This window comes from Mirounga angustirostris, unplaced genomic scaffold, assembly GCF_029215605.1.
Source record: "Mirounga angustirostris isolate CCGP_5_RB_7025 unplaced genomic scaffold, mMirAng1.0.hap1 SCAF_12, whole genome shotgun sequence".
In the NCBI taxonomy this organism is placed as follows: Eukaryota; Metazoa; Chordata; class Mammalia; order Carnivora; family Phocidae; genus Mirounga; species Mirounga angustirostris.
Window position 1 is genome coordinate 7,864,268 of NW_026991720.1, and position 22,521 is coordinate 7,886,788.

Sequence of the window (22,521 nt, forward strand, 5' to 3'; positions counted from 1 at the left end):
ACAGTGCCCTTTTCCAGTTTTGTCCAGGAATCTCTGTACTGCCCCAGAATCGTACGCTTCAGGTATGGATGGCCCTGCCCCAGACCCAGAACATGAATCAGGATTTGTCTAAGTCGAATTTGGCAATCTCACTCTCCTTACCAGTAACCCACTTAGGATGGGACATATCATTCCCTCCTGGCTAACAGGATACGAGGAGAGTCTTTAGGGTTCTTTTGGGACAATTTCTTAGCTCAGAGGAGAAGAGACAGTCAGCCCCTTTATACCCCTTCATCTTGGGTGGAGGTTGTGGTTCCTAATGTTGCTGGGGCCATCTTGTAATCAGACATGCTGAGAAGAACAGGGAGGACAATGGGATAAACCTGGGTCTGTGATGATGTTGGTCAGCTCTTAAATTATTCCCAGAGCCACTCAACACTTTTCATGTGAGACATCCATTATTGTTTGAGCCGTTTTTATTACAGCTGAAAGCATGTTCACTGTTACGGGGAATAGTTTGGGAATCAGTAGATGCGACTTCTGGTTGTAACTTTGTTTTTTCACATTTTGGGTCTCAGTTGACTGGCGTCTAAAATGATAGTTTTCCAAGACTTTCTGTGGCCAAAATGTATTTGAAAACACTGAACTAGACAATCTCGAAGATCCCTTCGCATGGCGACATTCTGTGATCTAATTTGCAAGAGATTCTAAGAGAACTAATGAAATGAAATACAGCCAGTCTTGCTGGTAATTTTAGATATTGAATCCTTACAGGGCGAAAAGAGATTACGTGAAAAGAGAAATGCACAAGGTGGCATATTGGCATCACAGAAGAGGCCAGATGGAGGACATGCCCTTTGGATCAGTCTGGTTCACGACTCCATCTGACGGAATGAAAACAATCAATGGGAAAGAACCACACACAGCTCTCGGTCCGGCCCCTTTCCAGGTCCAGCAGGCGGCGCTATTCGCTCTCATTCTAACTCAACACAAGTTTTCTTCAAAAAATCACCTCCAGGCTTCAGGTACTGAGTGACAAATTTAACAACTGGCCGGAATAACAGGCTTTTGGCCTCCGAGTTCTCTCAGCAGTTGAGGTAACTTTTAGACATGCGGTCACTCAATACGGAACAGGTAAAGGGAAAAGACAAGGCCGGGTATACACAGTGAGCTTGCTGAGCCGATGGGCTAACGCTGCTGCAGTTTTGATAATGATTTGTTTTTCCATCTTAAAATGAAGCTTAAGGATTGGTAGGGTAGTTCCGCACAAAATCTCATTTGATCCATACAGTGAAACCGGTAATAGGCGGACCAGATATTTTAGCCTCATTCTACAGTGGAGAATGTTATGGATATATTTTCTTCTTTTTTTTTTTTAGGAAGGAAGGGGTAAGTGGACATCAGGAGACCAAAGGATTTATGCAACATGAGAGGGTCATGAGAAGGGGAAGGCAGATGGCAAACAAGGTCCCTGCGAGAATCAGAGAGATGAGGAGAAGAAGGAAGAAGTAAAGGGACTATCTCTGCTCTTATCTAAGGCCGGATGCTCCATGTATAGCCTGGATGCCCTCCATCCCTTCTTCCCTATGCAAGGACATCAGACCAGAGGCCTCCCCTCTCTTCTACAACACCAACCATTTGCTCTCTACTGGATCACTCCCACAGGAACATCTTAGCAGCCGCCACTACAAAACACTTCTCTTGACCTTATTTCCATTTCTTGGCTCTCTTTAGTTGCCACATTCCTTGAAAGAGCTTCCTGTAGTCTCTGTACCTGCTCTGCTCCTCTTAGTCTTTCTTTAACCTCATCACCTAAGGCTTCCTTGTCCACTACCTTGTGAACCGGTTCCTGCCACAGGGCCTTAGCACTTACTGTTACCCAAATAACTCTGTGTCTGCTTTACCCAAATAACTCTGTGTCTGCTCGTTTACCCTTCTGCTCACATGTCATCATATTAGAAATTCCTTCCCTAAACCTTCCAATTTAAATAGTGAATCCCTCTCTCAGCTGCCTTTTCTCCTTTCTCCTGAAAAACAAATTTTGTTTGACCTACGTAGCATGCATTGTATCACCATCTGGCACAATATACATGTGCTCCTGGCCCCACTAAAGCAGAGGCATTTTCTGTTTTGTTCATTTTTGTTAGATCCTCAGAGCCTAGAACAATGCCTGCCACAGAGTAGGCACAATTTGTGAATAAATGAATGGATGAATAGAAACACTCCTGCCAACGAGGCCAAACTATTACAATATAGATACTCTGAGCAAGGAAACCCACATATTTTCCTAAGGCAAACCATAATTTAGGCGACAGGCATACATAAGGAATGGCGTCTTAGATTCCACAAGCATCTGCCCTGAGAGCATAAAGTAAGAATATATATCTTCTCACTCTAGGATCAGGATACATTAGTGACATCAGCTCGAAAAAAACTATGCTAAAGGTTGTTTCCAAATATATGACATTTGAGGATCAAAGGCTTATCCAGGATAAACTCAGCAGTGCCATCAGAAGCATATTCCAAAGGCCTCCTATCACAGAGACTCTCATTCAGTAAGTTGGGAGAGGACCTTGGAGTCTGCATTTTGCTAACGCCAGGTGTCCCTGATGAAAATGGTCCTGGAATTCTGCTTTGATCACCAAGTGCCATTCTAGCAGCAAGGTCCCAAGAATCAAAGTTTATTTCCTTTGCCATCCAAAGAAAGATGTTCAAAACTGTACAGTAAAGAGTTTAACTTTGCGGGCGCCTGGGTGGCTCAGTTGGTTGAGCAACTGCCTTCGGCTCAGGTCATGATCCTGGAGTCCCGGGATCGAGTCCCGCCATCGGGCTCCCTGCTTGGCGGGGAGTCTGCTTCTCCCTCTGACCCTCCTCCCTCTCATGCTCTCTGTCTCTCATTCTCTCTCTCTCTCAAATAAATAAATAAAAAAAAAAATCTTAAAAAAAAAAAAAGAGTTTAACTTTGCTTCAAAGAGCGGTCCCCACACGGTCCCTAGCTTTGGAAAAGCAGCATCTAAACCCTTGAAATGCTGTGCCTGCTAGGAGTGTCTTTGTTTGCCCGAGAGTCGTGCTGGATCATGTAACGATGTGATTTAGCGGGGGGGCTGACCAACAATGTGGTGGAGGGGGGAGGTGTGGTGCACACAGTCCACCCCCGGGAGGGGCTGGAGACGAAGGCCAGTCATGCGGGCAGTCAACCATTCCTACGGACTGGAGCCCAGATAAAGATTCTGAACACCAAGGCTCAGGGGAGCTGCCCTGGTTGTCGGTACCCCACACGTTCTGTCATAGTCAGTGCCAGGGAAGTGACATGTCCGTGACTCTGCAGGAAGAACACACCTGGAAACTCAGCATCTGGCGCCTCTCGAGGTCCCTGCCCTGTGCTCTCCTCTCCCGCCTGAGTCTAAGCTCTCCTCTTTCCCTGTGATAACCGTAACTCCAAGCACAGCAGCCTTCCACAAGTACCAAGAGTCTTCTAGAAGCTGTGGGATTGAGGGTGGGCTTGATGACCCCCTGAAGATGCAGTGGGTGTCAGAGGTGTGTGTGGCCCCGCACGGGCTGTGGTCCTTCTAAGCTTGCAGGGGGATTCTCGGCAAAAACCAAACACCCACTTCAGTTTCGAAATATGTGATTGAGCCCAATCATGTGGGGCTGGAGGACTTCTGAGAATGGATTTTAACTTCCACGCTCGCCTTCACAGCCCAGAAAGGGAATTGAATCTGTGAGATGCTGACATCCAGTTATAACTAAGCACAGAGAGTTGGTTTTTCTAACCATTACTGCCCTGCCTTTCATATTGTGAAGGAAATTAAAAAAAATAACCTATTTTTTCTTTGTAATAGTCACAGTGTGTGAATAGAGAAATTTTTAGAGCCAAATATGCATATTCACACCCTAAAACTCGATGTTAAACACATCTGAAAATGAACACTGAGAAGGAAAGTTTATTTGAAGTCTTCTGGAAATTCCTCAAGGAAATGCCTGGAGCTTAAGAATCAATGTTATGAACTCATTTTAGAACCTCTGGTATCTTGATAACCTCTTGAGTATGAGAAATATTTCTCTTTATATATGTTGGCCTTTAAGCTTTTTATTACGGTTAAAAAATAACTTCACAAAGACCTCCACAGAGAAAAGGAAGCAAAAGGGAGTTACCATTGGCCATGCAAGAAACAGAAAGCTGTCTTTAAAATGCAAAGTCTTTCTAATTTTAGTTTTCTCCATGCATTTAATTGTCGTCTGAGAATAACTTCTTGAATATTAATGGACCTATATGACTGAAAAAGACAAAAATCTTTCCAAAATGACATGTGGTGTGAAACAGGACCTGTCCTTAGCAAGGGACACGTCGACAGGTTTTAAATACCCTCATGTTTGGAACCAGTGGAGACTTGTGTGCTGGGCAGAGAGTGCCCCGTTTGAAAGAATAGATGAAAGTCCCAGATGGTGACTGTGGGGATAGGGTATTTGTGATAAAAGGAAATGTAGAAGCTGCTTTGTAGAAACTGTGAAATTGGATGCCTGTGGAGTCTCCAGAGATGGAGAGGAACGTCAAATGAGCTTTTCTCTTGACCACAGCCAGATTGTGTGGCAAAATGAGAAACATGCACTGAAGGAAGTGTGCTCTGGTGGAGGACCAGGGGTAATTTATGGGGTTGGTTTTGGGTGATGTCAGATAGAGCAGGCGCATTGAGATGTACGGCTTTGGAGAGTTCAAGGAGAATGGACTTGGGGATGTGAGGTTCAAAGGAGGAAATACAACCACATGCTGAAACAGAGAGAATCGGAAAACAGACAACAGGTGTAAACTTGAACCACCCTGGAGCTTATAAGGAGACAACATACCAGTCGGTTAGTGAATGGGGCTTCTAAATGGCCGAGTGGTGGATGGCTCTGCCTACGTGGACACTGATAATGAGGAAAAGCCACCGACCCCAGGAGGAGAGGATGAGGCTGTGGAGGAGGTCCGCTGGTGAGATCTGGGAATACGTCTGATTTCCAGGTGCCACGGACCAAGTGGCAGCCCAGGCTTTAGGTCTTAGCACAAGCACTGTTTGTCTCTCTCTTTTGTGGCAAATTATTTCCTATCCACCATACCCTTTCAGTGCTCCATTGGCATGACTTCAGATGAAATCTCTCTAATAAAAAAAAGTGCCAAATAAAGATTCTACATTCTACATGCCATGGACACAGAATATGAAAAGAGATTTATTCTGTTTTCCATGACAACACCAGATGCACCTCAACTCAACAGTGTAGTTGCAGTATCAGGCAAAGAGTGGAGAAAAGGGGGAACCGCGCCACAGAGTAACAGAGACTTTAAATGAGAATGCTGAGAGATAGGAAAGAATAGGAGAACGACTGTCTATATAACAAGCTTTCTGAAAGTGTGAAAAACTTCTCTCAAAGTTCCTTGGAATCTCTGCAAGAGATGCACGGCTGACTTAAATTATCTTGTTCATTTTCTCTAGCTGCGATGACTTAAATTTGTTCATTACCTTCTATGTGGTAGGAATATTAGAAACGAGGAAACTTAGGGTTGAATATTAAAAATACAGGACCTCAGAGAAATGTCTCAGATAAATGCTCCATCAATATTGTAGAAGGGTTAATACACCTGAAGTCATATATAGAGTTTGCTATCGTGTGTAATCATGGGTCTGAGAATTCACAACAGGAAGCCAGGAGATCAGAATGTGAGAAAAATCTAACTTTTAAAAGTTAAGCCCAACAATAAAGGATCATTGGTTAAATGAAGCACCTGGCAACTGAGACACTGTTCCCCAATCTTTTTATAACCCATGCTCCCATTTGTTGCCATAATAATCTAATTATCATCTCCAGATGCTGATGTGCCCAGATACGGGAGGCTGGTGGAGGATAAAACAAATTCCTGAGTGTCTCAGATAAGTGCCCCACCAACCAACAATTTTTTTTTTAAGATTTATTTATATATTTCAGAGAGAGACAGAGTGGGAGTGTCTGAATTGGGGGAGGGGCAGAGGGAGAGAATCTTAAGCAGACTCCCCGCTAATTGCGGAGCTGGATACAGGGCTCGATCTCATGATCCATGAGATCATGACCTGAGCCAAACCAAGAGTTGGATGCTTAACTGACTGAGCCACCCAGGCTCCCTCCCAACAATAATTTTTTTGTGCATTACATTCTGTAGATTGTAGAACAAAAACAATAGTTTTTCTGTTTTGTTTTGTTAATATAAAATAATGGTTTTTCAAAGTACACATGCTCTCTTAGAGATTCTGATATAGTCTCTGTCCTCAGCTGAAAAAAGAAGTCACTGTTGTGGAGTTTAAAAAAAAGAAAAAACTGACATGAAAATCTGCTTCTAAAGTATCATTACATGAAACAAGTGGGTTTTAAACAGTATGCACCATATGATCTTATTTTTGTAAAAAATCATATGTAAGTGCATAGAAAAATGTTGAGAAATGTGCACACCAAAAGAGTATTGTTAAGTACACTAGAATATGAGATTACAGCTGATTTTTTTTTATTTATTCTTTCTGCTTCCCTGGATTTTTAAATCATTTAACAATAAACCAACAATATTTGTATAATTTTTAAAAGCCACAATCTGATAATTTCTACTTCTTTAACAAAGATTGGTGACATTTTAAGCAACTCTATTCTATAATTTTTTTTTAAAAGATTTTTATTTATTTATTCTTGAGAGACAGAGAGAGAGAGAGGCAGAGGGAGAAGCAGGCTCCCAAGGAGCAGAGAGCCCGATGCGGGACTCGATCCCAGGACCCTGGGATCATGACCTGAGTCGAAGGCAGACGCCCAACCATCTGAGCCACCCAGGCGCCCTCTATTCTATAATTTTAACAAGTGTTTAATCAGAGAGATTAATCAAAATGCAAAGAATGGGATTTCATTTAAATACAGAGAATTCGAGGGAATTTAAAAGTGGACCAAAACATTCCTTCTTAGTTCTTTACTGTTTTTAAGATACCTGAGAAGATTAAAGAAGAGAGAGAGTCCAGTCAAACTGTACCATAAAATAATTTTGAACAAGGTGCGAATTTTTTTCCTATTAAAAATGGCTAAAAATAAGGGCATGCTATTTTTCAAAGTAAAATCCTCACAGGTCTGAAGTGCCCACATGTTCCGATGTTTAATGTATACAGGAATCGGGATGCAAGATGAGCATAATTCAGTGTTATAATTACACTTGACAGATATACACTGTTTCTATTATTGCCTCTGGTTACACTTACCCAGAAAGACCCTGCAGAATACTAAATACCAACCATTCTCCATGAGAAGTCATTTGGCCTTCTCATCAGTTCTCATCACAGGAATCAAATTCAGAGATGCAGAAAAACAAATCTGATCGTTTTAACACTACCTGCAAAAGCAAGTAAAATGAGTAATTTCCCAAGAGGCATTGGGCTCAGCTAGCTTTCTTTTGTCAAACTCCTAACACAGATATGTGGGTGGGTCATTACTCTAATGAAAAATGTCTTTTAGGGCGCCTGGGTGGCTCAGTTGGTTAAGCGACTGCCTTCAGCTCAGGTCATGATCCTGGAGTCCCTGGATCGAGTCCCGCATCGGGGTCCCGTCTTGACCGGGAGTCTGCTTCGCCCTCTGACCCTCCCCCCTCTCATGTGCTCTCTCTCTCAAATAAATAAATAAAATCTTAAAAAAAAAAAAAAGAAAAATGTCTTTTAACTGGTCCCTGGGCTTTCACTATATTCTTTTCAATTCCTCAAATGCTCCACGATCTTCCTCCTCTCCTTGCTTTTGCCTGTGCTATTTACTCTCTGGAGAAATGCCTTTATCTCATTTATTTGCTTGTCCTCCTCCAAGGCAGATCCAATGCCGCATCTTCTGGAACCTGCCTCGATCTCTTTAGGCAAGGTGAAAGCTGACTCCTTTTCACTGCCGCGGGAGCTGTGGCAGAGAATGCCAACTTTTCACGAGAAGTTTATGTTTTCCTTTCAATAGTCACCCCCAAGAAGCTGTCACACATCCAGGAGCTGCATTTTCCAGTCCCTAGAAATCTAGGTGGAGCCATGTGACCAGTTACCACCAGTGGAATGAGAGTGGGAGAGTGTGTCACCTCTGGGCCGGTGTGGATACGGAAGCAAGGCTTCTCCACCCTCCCTTTCTCCGTCTGCCAGCTGGACTTAGTAAAGCCAAGGAGATGGTGGGGCCACAACACAAAAGGAGCCTTGAGCTCAAGTCACCGTGTGCAAGAACTTCATGGAGCAGAACATGCGTGCTAGACCGCTATACAGTCACCAAAACCTGGGGTGTTAGTCATCACAGCAGCTTAACTTATTCCTACATATGAACATCTCTTATTCCTGAATCACTTACTTAGGAGGTTAAAAAGTTAACCAAAGGGTCTTCTCCATTAGACCAATGGAACTTTGAAGGGATGACTATCATAATGCTCTTACTATAGTTTCAACATCCATCTCTCTATCAGAACACTGTAACATATAAAAAAAATATGGGTTGTAGTATTATATTTGAATGAAATATTGGAATTCTGTAATTGCTAGAACTATGACATTTTAGAGCAAAGAGAAGGGCTAGGAGCCATCTGGGAGCCTAGACTGACTCCTCGAAGTGCCTGTGAATGTCAGAGCCACCTCCTTCGCTCATCCCACCAAGGTGAGTCCCACGGAAAAGAGAGGCAGAACTGCGCTTTGCCTATCAGAAATGCAAACAAACGCTTGTCCTCTAGGGAGGTTTGTCAAGGACAAGCTCAACTTTGAGAAACATGGGAAGAAATTTCCTTTGTTCTGCAACATTTCTGCTCAACATTGAACAGACTCCAGAACCTACAACGCAGACCTCGAGCTGACACATACAGGTTTATTTTTCAGCCACACTTAGAAAACAAACAAACCACAGAAGTCTTTATGGTTAGCCATGGAATCTGAGTGCCATTTACAAGGCCATATCTATAAGAAAGTGTATTCCAAGGTTCCGAAGAGCCAGCTCAGAAGCTCCTATACCACAGTCCTATGTAAATCAGGAAGACATGGGGAAAAAAGTAAACATAAATATTATATATAGAGAAACAAGTCTTCTTTCCCTAAAGTGTTTAAGAAGAGTGTATTTCCGCTATGGCCCTCGTCCTATATGAGATTTCACGGAAGCCTTTATGTTTCTCTTTGTCTTCTCAAAGTTCCTATCTTGATTGCTGTTAAAAGTTATCTTGTAATTTGAGCAAAATATGTCTTTAAAAAGAGAACTCCCTGGGCGCCTGGGTGGCTCAGTTGGCTAAAAAGAGAACTCCCTGAAATCTTCATTTGTAAAAAACTGTATTTGTACAGTTTTTCCAGCTGACATCTAGTTGGCCTGTGTTCGGTCACCTGGTTTTAATTTAGGTGTTCGATGACTTGCAAAACCCTAGCATTGTTATGCTTACCGTCGTCTTCGGCCCTTTGAGATATGTCTGGTTTTGAGCTATTTCAAGTAATCTTCCCCAGTTACTCACTATATTTAAATGAAGCTTTGCTCCCTGATTTATTGCATCTTCTTCTTCTTTTAAGCAGCTTTGAATGAATTGGTCCCAAGTGTCATCCTTCGTTGAATCAATTCGCCAGCATTAGTAACATGCACTGATGATGGCACAACTTTGTCTCCTTGAGACATTTGTTTCTATGAAAATAGAGAGCCTGTAGAGATACTGGTCTCTTCTAAAATGGCAGAAGTAAGGTCTCTAATCCTATGATAACTCCAAGTAGAGATTTGTACTTTTCTCACTAATCCCGGTGTTTATTACTGAGTAATAATAGTACACTTTTCCTCCCAGCCTCACACCAGAATGTATGAATCCAAGCCTCTTTAATCAGTTCTCTTAGAATGCCTGTTGTCTTCTGGCTGGCCACAGGCAGGCTGATTCCAGTAGTTGGTCTTTTCGACACTTTCACATGGCATTTTTTTGAAAGAAAAGATTTTGTGTCCTACCACGCACAGTAAATAGTACAGAACACATTAGGATTAGAGAAAGCAAGATAGAAGAAGAAACATTCTATCAGCAAAAATATCTCTATGAAACTGCAGCATTCTTCTATAGGAATGACACCCACCATATATACTCTATTCAAACAAACACTATATAAAGATGCTCCTTAATGAGGATGTCTATGTAATTTTCCAAGCAGTGCATGGAATTGTCTTGTAGAAATTTCAATATTTTTAGAAAAATGAAAGACTTCTATGATATGTATGTTTTATATTTTAAATCAAGATGTGGTAAAAAAAATTATTTGTGTAGGCAGGATTTCAATGGGGGAGGGGAGAGACAATTCCAGAAAAGGCAAAGACACAGTGGGTCATAAGAAAGTTTGGGTGGAGACCAGAGAATGTCAGTAGGTGGAGGGGGGGGGGGGGCGGGGGCTAAAGCAAAGCACGTGGTACTGGTGGGTGAGGGGCAAAGTTCATATGTAAAGAAGACTGAAAAATTAGGTTAAAGCCTGGAATCATTTGCCAAGCTTAAGTACTTGAACTTTGCATTATAATGCATTGACAAACCATCATGGTGTATAAGAAAAGGAATGATAGGGCAGATCTGTAGAAATCTGTCCTCACCGGGGAGGGTGGATGTCAGGAAGGAGGGAAGGAGGTGAGGGAGAATAATTATAAGGCTGTTTGAATCAAGAATCCAAGGCATTTCAGCTAAAGGAGCCATCATGGGTGATAAAGAGAAGTTTGGGAAGACTTCATTATCTTTTCATTTTTGTTGCATTCATCTTTTTCCAACTAGTTGGAATTGATGCTTTCTCTGGGACTGTTCTGGTATGATGACATACCATGAGGAATGTCAGAGTAGCATTTCTCTATATTAAAAACAGAGTGTTCTATCAAGATAAACAGTCTATCTAGTGTGGGGACATCAGTGAAACATTAAATATGACTTCGATCTTTCTAACCTGGGTCATGAAGAAAGTGGTGATGACATTAATTAAGATGGGGAGCACAGGAGAGGGCTTTTGGGTGAAGATGATGGATTTTCATTTTGACATACTGAGCTTGAGGTACCTATGGGTGATTCTGATGGATCCTTAATTAGAATTTACAAGTAGGGGTCCATGATTTTAGGAAATCTCCTAATTACATTTAGTTGAAGCATGTGCGCAGGCTGGAATTTATTTGAAGCAGATATCATTTGTTCTGATATAACCCTCCTCCTCCCATCATCTTTAGGAGAACTGAGAACCAGAGCATGGAAAGTTAAGACGATGCTTCCGTATGAGCTCACTTAGAATGGGAGGTGGCAAGCCACAGGTGAGGCTGATGGCCTCCAGTAGGTTTATGGGATTGTTGATGCTGGAAGAGCCCTTAAAGATGGTCCAGCTTGCCCTTCTTATTTTCCCAGGGAATGTGATGACATCTGGGTAAGTAAAGCAACTTCGATCTTTCTAGATCTAGATGCTTTCTAGACAGACAGATGGTCTGTCAGCCTAGAATCCTGGTCTTTATTTCTCTTGTTGAAAAACTGTTTTATTAATTTTTTTTTTTTGTCATTCAATCATTCCAGATTTTCTCACAGCAGGATTTTTTCTTTTTCCATTAAAGTATAATTTATAGACAGTAAAATGTGCAAGTCTTAAGTGTTCAGTTGAGTAAATTTTTACATATCTGATCACTCCTTGGATCAAGATATAGAACATTTCCACCACTGCAGAAGGTTCCTTTGAGCCCCCTTCCAGTCAATACTTCCAATCCCCAGAGATGGCCACTGTTGTGACTTCTAGTTTTGTGGATTACTGTGGTCTATTTTTGAATGTCACATAAAAAGAAACCAGTATGTGTTGTACTATATGTGCAATGTACTGTCTGTGAGGGAATCTTGTCTCTTAATATTTACTTACTTTTTATTGTCCTAAAATGCCTTTACTTTGACTATGTAAATAGCCTGGGGGCTAAAACGGAGGTTCTAAGGGCACAGGGGCCTGCAGTGAGGTCCTCAGGAGTCTGTGCTCTGGATTCCACCTGATTTTCAGAGCAGAAGTTGGGTCCCGGCCGAGGGGCAAGCTATCTCTTTGGGTGTGTGGCCAGTAACACCCAAGGTAACTGGTAATTTTTCATATCAGGAGGACATCCTCCTCTAAAGTCTACCCTTATAACTCTAGGGCACCTTCGCCGTCTATTCAAATGACTGTCCCTCCAGGGAGATGGGCAAAGAAATCTGAGTAAATTTAATCTGACTCTGTTATTTACTAATCATTTGTATATCTTCTAATACTTCAAATGCAAACAGCTAATACATTACATAGCTTTAATGTAGCACAAATTTCATCTTTAAATTGTATCTCTGAACTTTTTTCTTTTTGGTCTCTAATAGAAATTAAAAAACTACATCAGAAGCTAGAGAAATTTTTTTTAATTAAAAAATCACAATAATGTTCAGGTTTTTAATTTTTTCTGATCTATTTTTTTCCTTAGGTATTTTTCCCTTATGTATTTTAATGACCAAGTCAGAATCATTCTTTAGATCCCAAACCTTTAATACAAACTGAACTCATAGCTAGACTTGCAAAGTAGGAGAATCACTAAAATTCTTCCTAAATCTATGTTGATAACCCAGGTTGGTTTAGATAATTAAAAGAAAATTAATACAAATTAATTAGGTGCTAACACCTGACTTGTATTAATAAAAACTCACAATATATATAAAAGGAAAAAAAAAACCCTAAATAGCATCCCCATGGCACAACAGGCCAGCTAAGTGGAGTCAGACATTTCTCATGTTGATATAAGTGAAGATCTTTAATGTAAAAGTTGTTCCAATTCTGAAATAGTGGAAGATAAATTGCCATTAGTTTATTTCTTCTGATTCATCAGTTTTTACATATTGCAGAATATTTTCTGACTTTCTTGAGCATGTATACTGCAGAAGGCTGCATCTTGGAAAATGAAAGTTTTTCCTTAATACCTTTTCCTAAGATTAGCAGGACATTAGACTGCTGCCTCCACATTTTTGTGGAGATATTCCTGCTAAATGTAAATATTTTCTCCAAGCCATCCTGATATCTGAGAAAGCTCAAACTTGGTGAATATAGGAGCTTATTCTAACGTATTACAACAGTTTCTGGTTGCTTTTCCTGAATGTTTCCTAGTCAGTGAACACGTCCTTCAAAAATTTTCCATCGTGTCAAAAAAAATTTTTTTTTCCACCGGGTCCTCTGAAATCTCTTTTAAATTTTTGAGCAAAAATAAAAACTTAACTTGTAACTATCAGAGGTGATGGATGTTAACTAGACTTACAGCAGTGATCATTTTGTAATATATAAAAATACTGAATCATTATGTTGTACACCTGCAGCTAATATAGTTACATGTCAATTATATATCATTTAAAAAAAAGAAAAACCCCTCCATGGTCACTGTTTATTGTCAGACAGTTCCAACAGTTTCCTGATTGCAGCCCACCTTCAGGAACCTCATGTATAAACATCAGCACTGCAGCCCCTTCTCCCAGTGATGTCGGGGGTGGGGGAGCCCGCAGCTGGGCTTATTCTTCACTCTCATTGCTTCTTCCAGTATTCTATGGCACCAGAGGCTTTGTTCAGCAAAGCGTCCCCCTGTGACACACACTTACTCTGCCCATGCTTCCTGCTGTCATCCTTTGGATCTGAGTACTGGAACATTTGGCTCACAGGCTCCGTGTCCACTCCATCCATTGCCATCACCACCCGGGGCCCCCGCGGTGATGTGGATGACCTGCCAACCCTCTGGCCTCTTCGTCATTCCCTGACTTTCTCCACAGCCCTTTCATACAACCTACAATCCCACTTGCATGGCCAGCCCATGCATCTCAGACCTTCTTATCACCCCAACTGCTTTCCCGTGAAATCTCGAATTGCAAAATTTCACCAGCCATCATCTGTCCTTCCACCTTTCAGTGTGTTCTTTGTCAGTGTTTTGAACACCAGCCCTTTCACCATGGTAATCCCCTTCTCCACCTAGATTTTCCATGGTTCTCCATTTAGACTAGCACCTCCTCCGTTCGTCTCATTCGCTCGGCGAACTCCTACACGACACCTGCTGTGGGCCAGGCAGTGCTCTGGCCCTGAAGAGGCAATGATACACGACGCTCCATAGCCCTCCCTGCACTCGTGTGGGGTGTAGAAACCCCTTTCTTTCTTTTTTTTTTTTTAAAGATTCTATTTATTTATTTGACAGAGCGAGAGAGAGAGAGCACAAGTAGGCAGAGCGGCAGGCAGAGGGACAGAGAAGCAGACTCCCCGCTGAGCAGAGAGCCCGATGCGGGGCTCGATCCCAGGACCCTGGGATCATGACCTGAGCTGAAGGCAGACGATTAACAACTGAGCCACCCAGGCACCCCCAGTAACACCTTTCTGATGTATCCACACCATGTAAGACTGGCATCCTGAGCCCGAAGTGTTCTTTCTCATTCATTTTGAGGCTCATTTAAAATGATACAATCTCTAGGGCGCCTGGGTGGCTCAGTTGGTTAAGCGACTGCCTTCGGCTCAGGTCATGATCCTGGAGTCCCGGGATCGAGTCCCGTATCGGGCTCCCTGCTCGGCGGGGAGTCTGCTTCTCCCTCTGACCCTCCTCCCTCTCATGTTCTCTGTCTCTCATTCTCTCTCTCGCAAATAAATAAAATCTTAAAAAAAAAAATGATACAATCTCTAAAGAACCTTTTCTTATTCTCCAGTCAGAACTAACCGTTGCTGCATCTGGGTCACCGCTGTATATCACTTGTACTTCTGATATTTATTTCATCTTATCCAAAATGTTGTTTTCTATGCTAGTCTCTCCCACTGGATGGTGGAGTTCCTCTTTGGCACGTACAGAGCAGGCAATAAATATTGGCTGGAATACCTAGACCACTATATATTTAGAATCGGATCTGAGGCTTGCCAAAATGTCTCCATTGCTTGTAACATGCTTCATACTTGTTAGCAATGCCACGTGCTCATAGCTCCCACACACCTGTCACATTCCCCATTCTGACACTTTTGTTCATGCTTCTGTTTGCACTGTCTTCTCCTCCTAGAATTCTTTCCCCCACTTCTTTATCTACCTAACATCTTTGCCCGTTCTTTCTGACCTAACCCGGCATCCCCTCATCTTCCTCTTCATTCCCAGGAAGGGTTCTGTACCTCTCCTCTAGATGTGTAGAGTACCTTAAGGCTATCACTGTGATTTACTTATCGTGTTTTAATGATCGCAAGTGCCCTATCTGGAATCAGCTGTGTGACCTGTGTAGTCCCAGTTTCTCCTTCTGTAAAACGTGGCTAAAACTTATTATAAAACCTAAAACTGTTAATACCTATAAAAGCTTCAGAAACAGTGCCTGGCACTTAAGAAAGGTTCAGTGGAAGTCGCATCTGTACTGTTATCAATGTGTTTGTCTCCTTCATTAGGTGAGAATGTTGGGTTCCCTTGTCTTCATCTTAGACTCTCCAGGATCTACCCATTGCCTCTGTCCCGGCAGGTGCCCAGTAAGTGGTGGTCTGACGATGGGACCATGGTCATGATCACCATCTTAGCCAGAAAAGGGTTCTAGACAAGTCAAGTTGTTCCCTAGGGGTAACTCTGAAAAAATAAATGGATCTATCCATGGTGGTTAGTGAATATTTTCAGGGCAATATTCCCCTGCCATCTCAAAAATGCTAACAAACACACAAGCAAACAAAAACAACAAACACAAAATCATTTCTGATTTGGAAAGGGACTGCCACATTTGTGGCTTATTCTCTCCTCCTTACTTTTACCTGTTTCTTTCAGCCCCTTCAGATGTTTGGATTCTGGATTGCACTCATTTCCACCTCCTCAGGGATCTCACTTCTGCAGACAGTCCCTCTCTCCCATTCCTCCAACCTCTTCTTGTTTGCCAGATTCTCCTCCTTACTATAGATGTGAGCTCAGGTCTCTACCACATACAACAGCTGCAAGAACAAACAAAACCACAGTCCCCTGACCCCCATATATCCACCTCAACTCACCCCACACGGTCCTACTTTTTGACCTCTACGTGATAAACTTGAGGGACACTTTATGTCCTTATTTTAGTGACCTCTCAGTTCAGTCGTACCAAACACTCTTTTTTTGTTCTTTCTGAAATTCTTTCTTCATTTGATCCCTGGGATATCACTGTCTCCCAACTTCTCTGCTCATCTGCTACAAGCTATTTTGCTTCCTTCTATCCCTTAAATATGGGTTTCATTCTTGGACATCTTTTTTTCCTGTCTCTATACATTTGTCCTGAGCAACCTGTTTCATGCTGAAGGCACCAAATACTTATTTCCTAATGATTCTCTTAGTGATGATGACTCTCAAACTGTATTTCTGACTCTAACCTCTCTGTCGGGATCCAGACTTGTATGTACAGCCCCCTTTAGACACGTCCACCTGGACAGATAACTACCATATCCCGTACAGGCGCAAACTCAAAATATCCAAATGTAGTTTGCATTTTGCCGTATTTCTTAGTAAAAGGCGCTCCACCCGCACAACTGTCAAAACCAGAAACACTAATTTCATTCTAGAACCTTCCTTTTCACTTCATCCTCACGACCATTTGAAAAACCAGTGGACCCTATCTCCTAAGGGTCTCTCACATCTCTACCCCTATGTTGTTGTCTCTCCCTTCCATTCCCTCTGCCTCTATCTTAACAAGGGGCCCCATTGCCTCTTGTCTGTCTTTCCATCTTCTCTCAGGTGAATGCGAAGCTGGTCGCGTTCTGCCCCTGCTCACTGTCACTGTCAGGACCACATCAAGCCAAATCTGTCCCGATTGAGTGCTCTGCCCCTGCCAGCCCCTCTGCTCCAGCTCTCTGCTCCCCACGACACAGGCTCCCTGTGGCGGCCGCTCCCTGCTGAGTCCTTGGGTTCTGTCCCCCACACCCTCACTCACTGCTGTGCCCCTCCTGCCACATTTTCCTTCCCGATCCCCACTCCTCCCCCCTTCTTCGCCTTACTGGCTCCTGCTCACCATCACAATTTAGTTAAAGCATTACACTCCCTGGGAAGCACTCCTTGTCTCCCAGGCAGGTTTCCATCTTCCTCCTCGGTAGAGATGTTCATGGTATTGCCCACTTCAAAGGCTGGTTAGGAACGTGAGTTGATTTAGGAAAAATCCATGGAAGAGTGCCGGAGACACAGTGAGCCTGTATAAAGCTGAGCTATTTTTATTATTATCGTAACTACTGATTTACTTGTCTACCCTCCAAAACAAACAGAAAGAACTCTGATTTCCCTCTGAGGAAAAGAAGCCATGACTATGTTTTTTGACTATGTTCCCTCTGCACCTTGCACAGCATCTGGGACATTGTAGGTACTCAATAAACACTGAATGAATGAACACACACAGATAGTAAGTGAAATATAGTCTTAAAATTTTACCTGTAAAGTATGCTAATGAGTAACATCAGTCTAATTTTATCTTGCATGTTTTTTTTTTTTTTTACTTGCACAGTAAGATGTTGATGGTATCTCATTAACTCAGTGGAACTGACTCACTGTTCTTAGAGTCAAGAATCTTCTACTCCTGACAGGAGGGCACGATGTACTTAATTAACAGAAATGTTATTCTGGAAGCCATGAACTGTGCAGGCATGAACTGTGACAAAATTCCTCAGGGACACAAGCAGAGAAACAAAATTTGAATTCCTATCAGAAAGAGATCAGAAAGCCTACCAAGTTAAAGGGGGAAAAAACAGTAGAGACAGTCTTTACAAGTATGACTTCAGGAACCATCTTTTCTGAGCTTCCTGGCCGGGAAAACAGGTGTGCAGAGCGCCTCAGCCACACAAGAGAGAGATGGGTTGGGGATAGAGCGCTCTACTCCCATCCACCGCCTGTGCATCCTGCAGAGAAGAGTCTGGAGCAATGTGATAAATGGGGCAGCCACAAGCCCCCACCTGGCCACTTTTTCCTCCATGTTCTTCATGAAACCACTGCTTCTTATTTGTTTTGAGGAAGTTTTTCTCAACTATATAAACGTGCCTTCTTTTCTCTCATAGGTTCCTTTGAACCTCACTGGAGATGCTCTAGCATGATGGGCATTCGATATCTCTGCCACTGGAGGATCTTTCGTCCACCCCCAGTAATTGTCAGAAGCTCCGGAGGACTCCAAGCAGAGGCCAGCCTCTGGTCTGAATGTCCCACACTTCTTTACCAGGGGGAAACACTATGACAAAACGAGGCTATCATTCTCCCTCTGCACAGAGTTTTCATCTAATGGAAAGACTGGGGAAACTTTGAGAGCATCTCTGAAGATTTTTCAACATCAGAAATAACTGAAATTCTACTATGCAGGTGCTAAGTAGAAGTCTTTGCTTTGTCTATATTTGGTTTGTCTTCTTTCCAACCCAGGCGCAGGCTTACAAAACAAGGACAAGGTAATTTTATAGAAGCATATAGAATTACTCAAATATGGATCGTCAGTTTTCTTTTTTGCCATGAGGTATTTCTAAAATACAATCCAACCAATGTAGAAGTTGGGAAATTGTTTGAATCAATAAATTTTAACTGTGGAAATGAAAATCCTTTTAAAATAATTCCAATCCATAAGTCACGTAAAGAGAGGATGACTCTTTAATTACTTTTTTGTTTTTAAAGATTTTATTTTTAAGCAATCTCTGCACCTAACGTGGGGCCTGAACCTACAACCCCAAGATCAAGAGTCATATGCGCCACTGGCTGAGCCAGCCAGGTGTCCCTGACTATTTACTTTTTAATTCTAGGACTAGAATATTCTCAGTTTTCCTTTCAATCAGATCTGGCTCAGATTAGATCTGTAACGAGCATCCTCAGGAATATGATCATGATACCTCCTATTTACTGAAATAAATGCTTTATGAGTATCCATATTCTATTATTATAATGACCCCACAAATTACTACCTCCATTTTACAGATCAGGAAATTGGGATTCAAAGAGATGAAGCAATTTACCCAAGGACTTGGATTTCGACCTGAGACTACGAATTCCAAAGACTGTTAATCACAGTCCACTGTTTTACAAAAAGAATCCCATGATCACAGCAGAAAAACACTGCCTGAGGTCCCTTTTTAAAAGACCACATTGCATAATTGCAACTACAAAAAGAGAAAAATAGTCCATCAGATATTTCCAGGAAATGGGTTTGGGATCATGATGGGACCAGACCCAGTAACACAGGCCCTCAGATAAAGGGCGCAGACTGGGAAAAAGGAGACTTTTTGATGTGAGAGAGGGGCACCGAGATCTTGTGGAAGGACACGGGGGCCTTGCCTTGTGTATCCGTTCTGTCATCTGTGCTGATTCTTTCTTGGTCTGAATAGTCAGGAGAGCCTGACATGTGCAAATATTCACCAAACCTCGGAGTTTGTGGACTGTACATTCTGGAAGCTGATCTACTGCCCCGAGAATAAAATATCTCTGGAATAATGAGAACTGCCCCTCTCACATCCAGCGAACCCCCACCTTCCACAGACGGCATTCCCTGAATCACATGACCTCGTGAGGATCTTTGGGATCCAAGGCAAGCTGAGCTGAGCTAAGCTTGGCAGCATCTACTCTTGCTCTGATTATGTTAGTTTCTGTACCCTTAGCTAAATAAATTCAGAATGGAACCTTTTAGAGGGTGTGTGGGTTTGGGGTCTATTCTGGAAAGCTGCAGACTTGAAAGTTTCTACATAGAACATAATGCTGTGTCTACACTGCTTCATTAACTCATACAGACATTAATTTTTATTATCCCTCTTTTCCTTTGTATTGTTCCTCCCACTGTCTTATGTCTTACACCTGATCACTTTACACAGTCCTCTGTCTCCGCTTAACCCTGAATCCCTGGAAAAGAAACATATATATAAACTTTAAAGACACACCCTTCCCCCGTGTTATGGGAGCAATTTATTCTCTCATCTTCTTCCTTGAATAGCATTGCTTGGGAATCTCTGAATGTGCCTGCTTCCTTGGGAGCAATCCAAGGGTGGGGGGGGCGGTGCTTAGGTCTTTCTCAAGTTTCTATATCTACCTTCCAGCACCATTTCTGGAATGAAGGCAACCACTGATGATTGGATCCAATGACATTACATAGTCAGGGTCGGGATCCACCGGAAGTGACAAGAGAGGCTATTCACGAGTTGACAGAGAGTTTATACTCACATTTCAGCTCAAGTTTGATGAAATCTGTGTTGCCCAGATTTTCCAGAAACACTCCCCGGGGGATTAATGTTTTGAAGTAGAAAGAAATGTCAGCACTAGTTTCCCCTTGGAAAGTAGAGAAGTGCAGGTAGGATGATGGGTTGGGGAAAGAGGCAGCATTCCAATAATTTCCTGTGGAAGAAAAACAAACAAACAGGGTCATTTGTACCTCGATCATGGGAGTAACGAAAGAGAGAGCCCTTTCTTGAGTTTTGACAAGTTTCCATTGGCAATAGCTCGTTTCCTCATATCCTGCTGCACATCACTGCACAAAATCCCCACCAACTTATTTTTTACTTTTCCCAAGGTCTATGTCTGTGTGTAAGAAAATGCTTTATTAATGATCGAGAGTTGGGGTTCCTACCAAGAGCAGCCCTGGAGGGACTCTAGGGAGTAAGTGCTAGTAGAGGAGAAAGCAGAGGGACACCCCTGGCATGACCATGTGCGGGTGGGGGCTGTTTTGAACTCTCGCATATGTACTGGTGGCTTAATTTTGGTGCAAGAAACACCTGGGCTAGACCTCGAGGGACAGAACAGGAATGGGGTCTTTGGTATTCTGCTCTTGCTTCTCATCCACCTTTGTCTTTGAATAACCAGTGCCTGCTCAGACACTGGGTATAGGTGTTGTGGGAATACAGTGTGGGGGGTGGGGGAGCCCTGGGAAACAAGGAGCTGGTGAGAGGGCTGGATGACCAGGCAAGGCCATCGTTTTCCCACCCCTCCCATTCCAAACCTCCACAGGCTAGTTGCTGTAAAGGGAATGTCTCCCCCTCCAGCTTCTTCCTTCCTGGGGATTTCAGGTGAGGGTGAGGAGTGCTGAGCTGAGCCCATCTACGGGCTCTCCATCAGCCTCTATCCCTGAACTCATGGGGAAGACACAGTTGTATACTCCTCCCCCCTTCATTTGATCGTAGCCAGTGTCCCCAGGAGAAAAGCAGTTCACAGGACAAAATAAAAACACCTAACTAAGCTATATGACTCACACTCCATTAGAGCAGATGGGCCAAGAATTTAATACAACCAGGAGCTGACTCTTGACTTTATCTCCAGGGGAGAAATTCCTTTTGAATGTGCACATTTCTGAGTATGTTTACTATCCTGGCTGAGGACTAAAATACATAAGCATGCTTTAAAATAGCTACTAAAGCCTTTCCTTGTAATATTACACCCATGTTAACATCACCAGATTGGGCCCAAGATGGAGCCACTCACGCTAAGCCCCATGGTGGCAAACCAAAACTTAACGAAGTTTCAACGCCCCGCTCTCCCAGAAAAGAACGCTCAGGTCAACCAGTTGGCTTTTGTCTACTCAGCACACATTACCCATCTGGGCTCCAAGCCTCCTCTTTGCTGCACAAAAGGGAAGTACCTCGGCTTTTGCCAACCAGCACACATGCAGTGCAACTTTCTCGCTCCTCCTCACTTTGGTCGAGAAAAATTACTTCCTTTGCTCAGCTCTTCGGAGATAATTTCTCCCTCCTAGATTAGATGCTTCCTGATTCATGAATCGCTGAAGAAAACCCTACTAGGTCAGGAAATTGTGGAGAATCTTCTTCTAACATCTGAGGGGTTTTTTTTTTTTTACTTTTTACTGATTTTTGCTACATCTTTCCTTCAAAGAACACGATTAATCAATTAAGTTCACTCTAATCATTTTTTTTAAAGATTTTATTTATTTATTTGAGAGAGAATGAGATAGAGAGAGAGAGAGCATGAGAGGGGGGAGGGTCAGAGGGAGAAGCAGACTCCCTGCCAAGCAGGGAGCCCGATGCGGGACTCGATCCTGGGACTCCAGGATCATGACCTGAGCCGAAGGCAGTCGCTTAACCGACTGAGCCACCCAGGCGCCCCCAAGTTCTGTTTTTTAATAGGCAGTATAGACTCAAATGAACTAGTCTTTCTTTTTTTTTTTTTAAGATTTTATTTATTTATTTGAGAGAGAGAGAATGAGAGACAGAGAGCATGAGAGGGAGGAGGGTCAGAGGGAGAAGCAGACTCCCTGCCGAACAGGGAGCCCGATGTGGGACTCGATCCCGGGACTCCAGGATCATGACCTGAGCCGAAGGCAGTCGCTTAACCAACTGAGCCACCCAGGCGCCCCTGGTTCACTCTAATCATTTTTATACTACATTTTTTCCTTTCTTTCATGCAAATTATGCACATATGTAATATTAAATTCAACTGCTATTCTTAAATAAAACTATTTTTGTGTTGGTGCAGCTATTCTTAAACCCTAATTTTAAATTAAATATAGAATGTTGTTACTATATGAGATATGTAAATACCCTCTTATTTAAGTCATGGTATTTGTTTTCGTTCTTAGAGACATCTAGGATATAGTGACATCTAGATAAGTGAATGGCAATTTAGAACCAGTAAGCCAGGGCAAAA

The 22,521-nt window shown here is 42.6% G+C and overlaps 1 protein-coding gene across 1 annotated transcript in view; it reads right to left on the minus strand.

Annotated features, from left to right (window-relative positions):
• The window catches only part of CNTNAP2 (contactin associated protein 2), a 1,911,935-nt gene that overhangs the window by 217,131 nt on the left and 1,672,283 nt on the right, over positions 1–22,521 (minus strand). Inside the window, exon 16 of the mRNA XM_045864107.3 lies at positions 20,092–20,262. Coding sequence (XP_045720063.1) covers positions 20,092–20,262 — 171 coding nt within the window. The remainder of the gene's footprint in view (positions 1–20,091; positions 20,263–22,521) is intronic.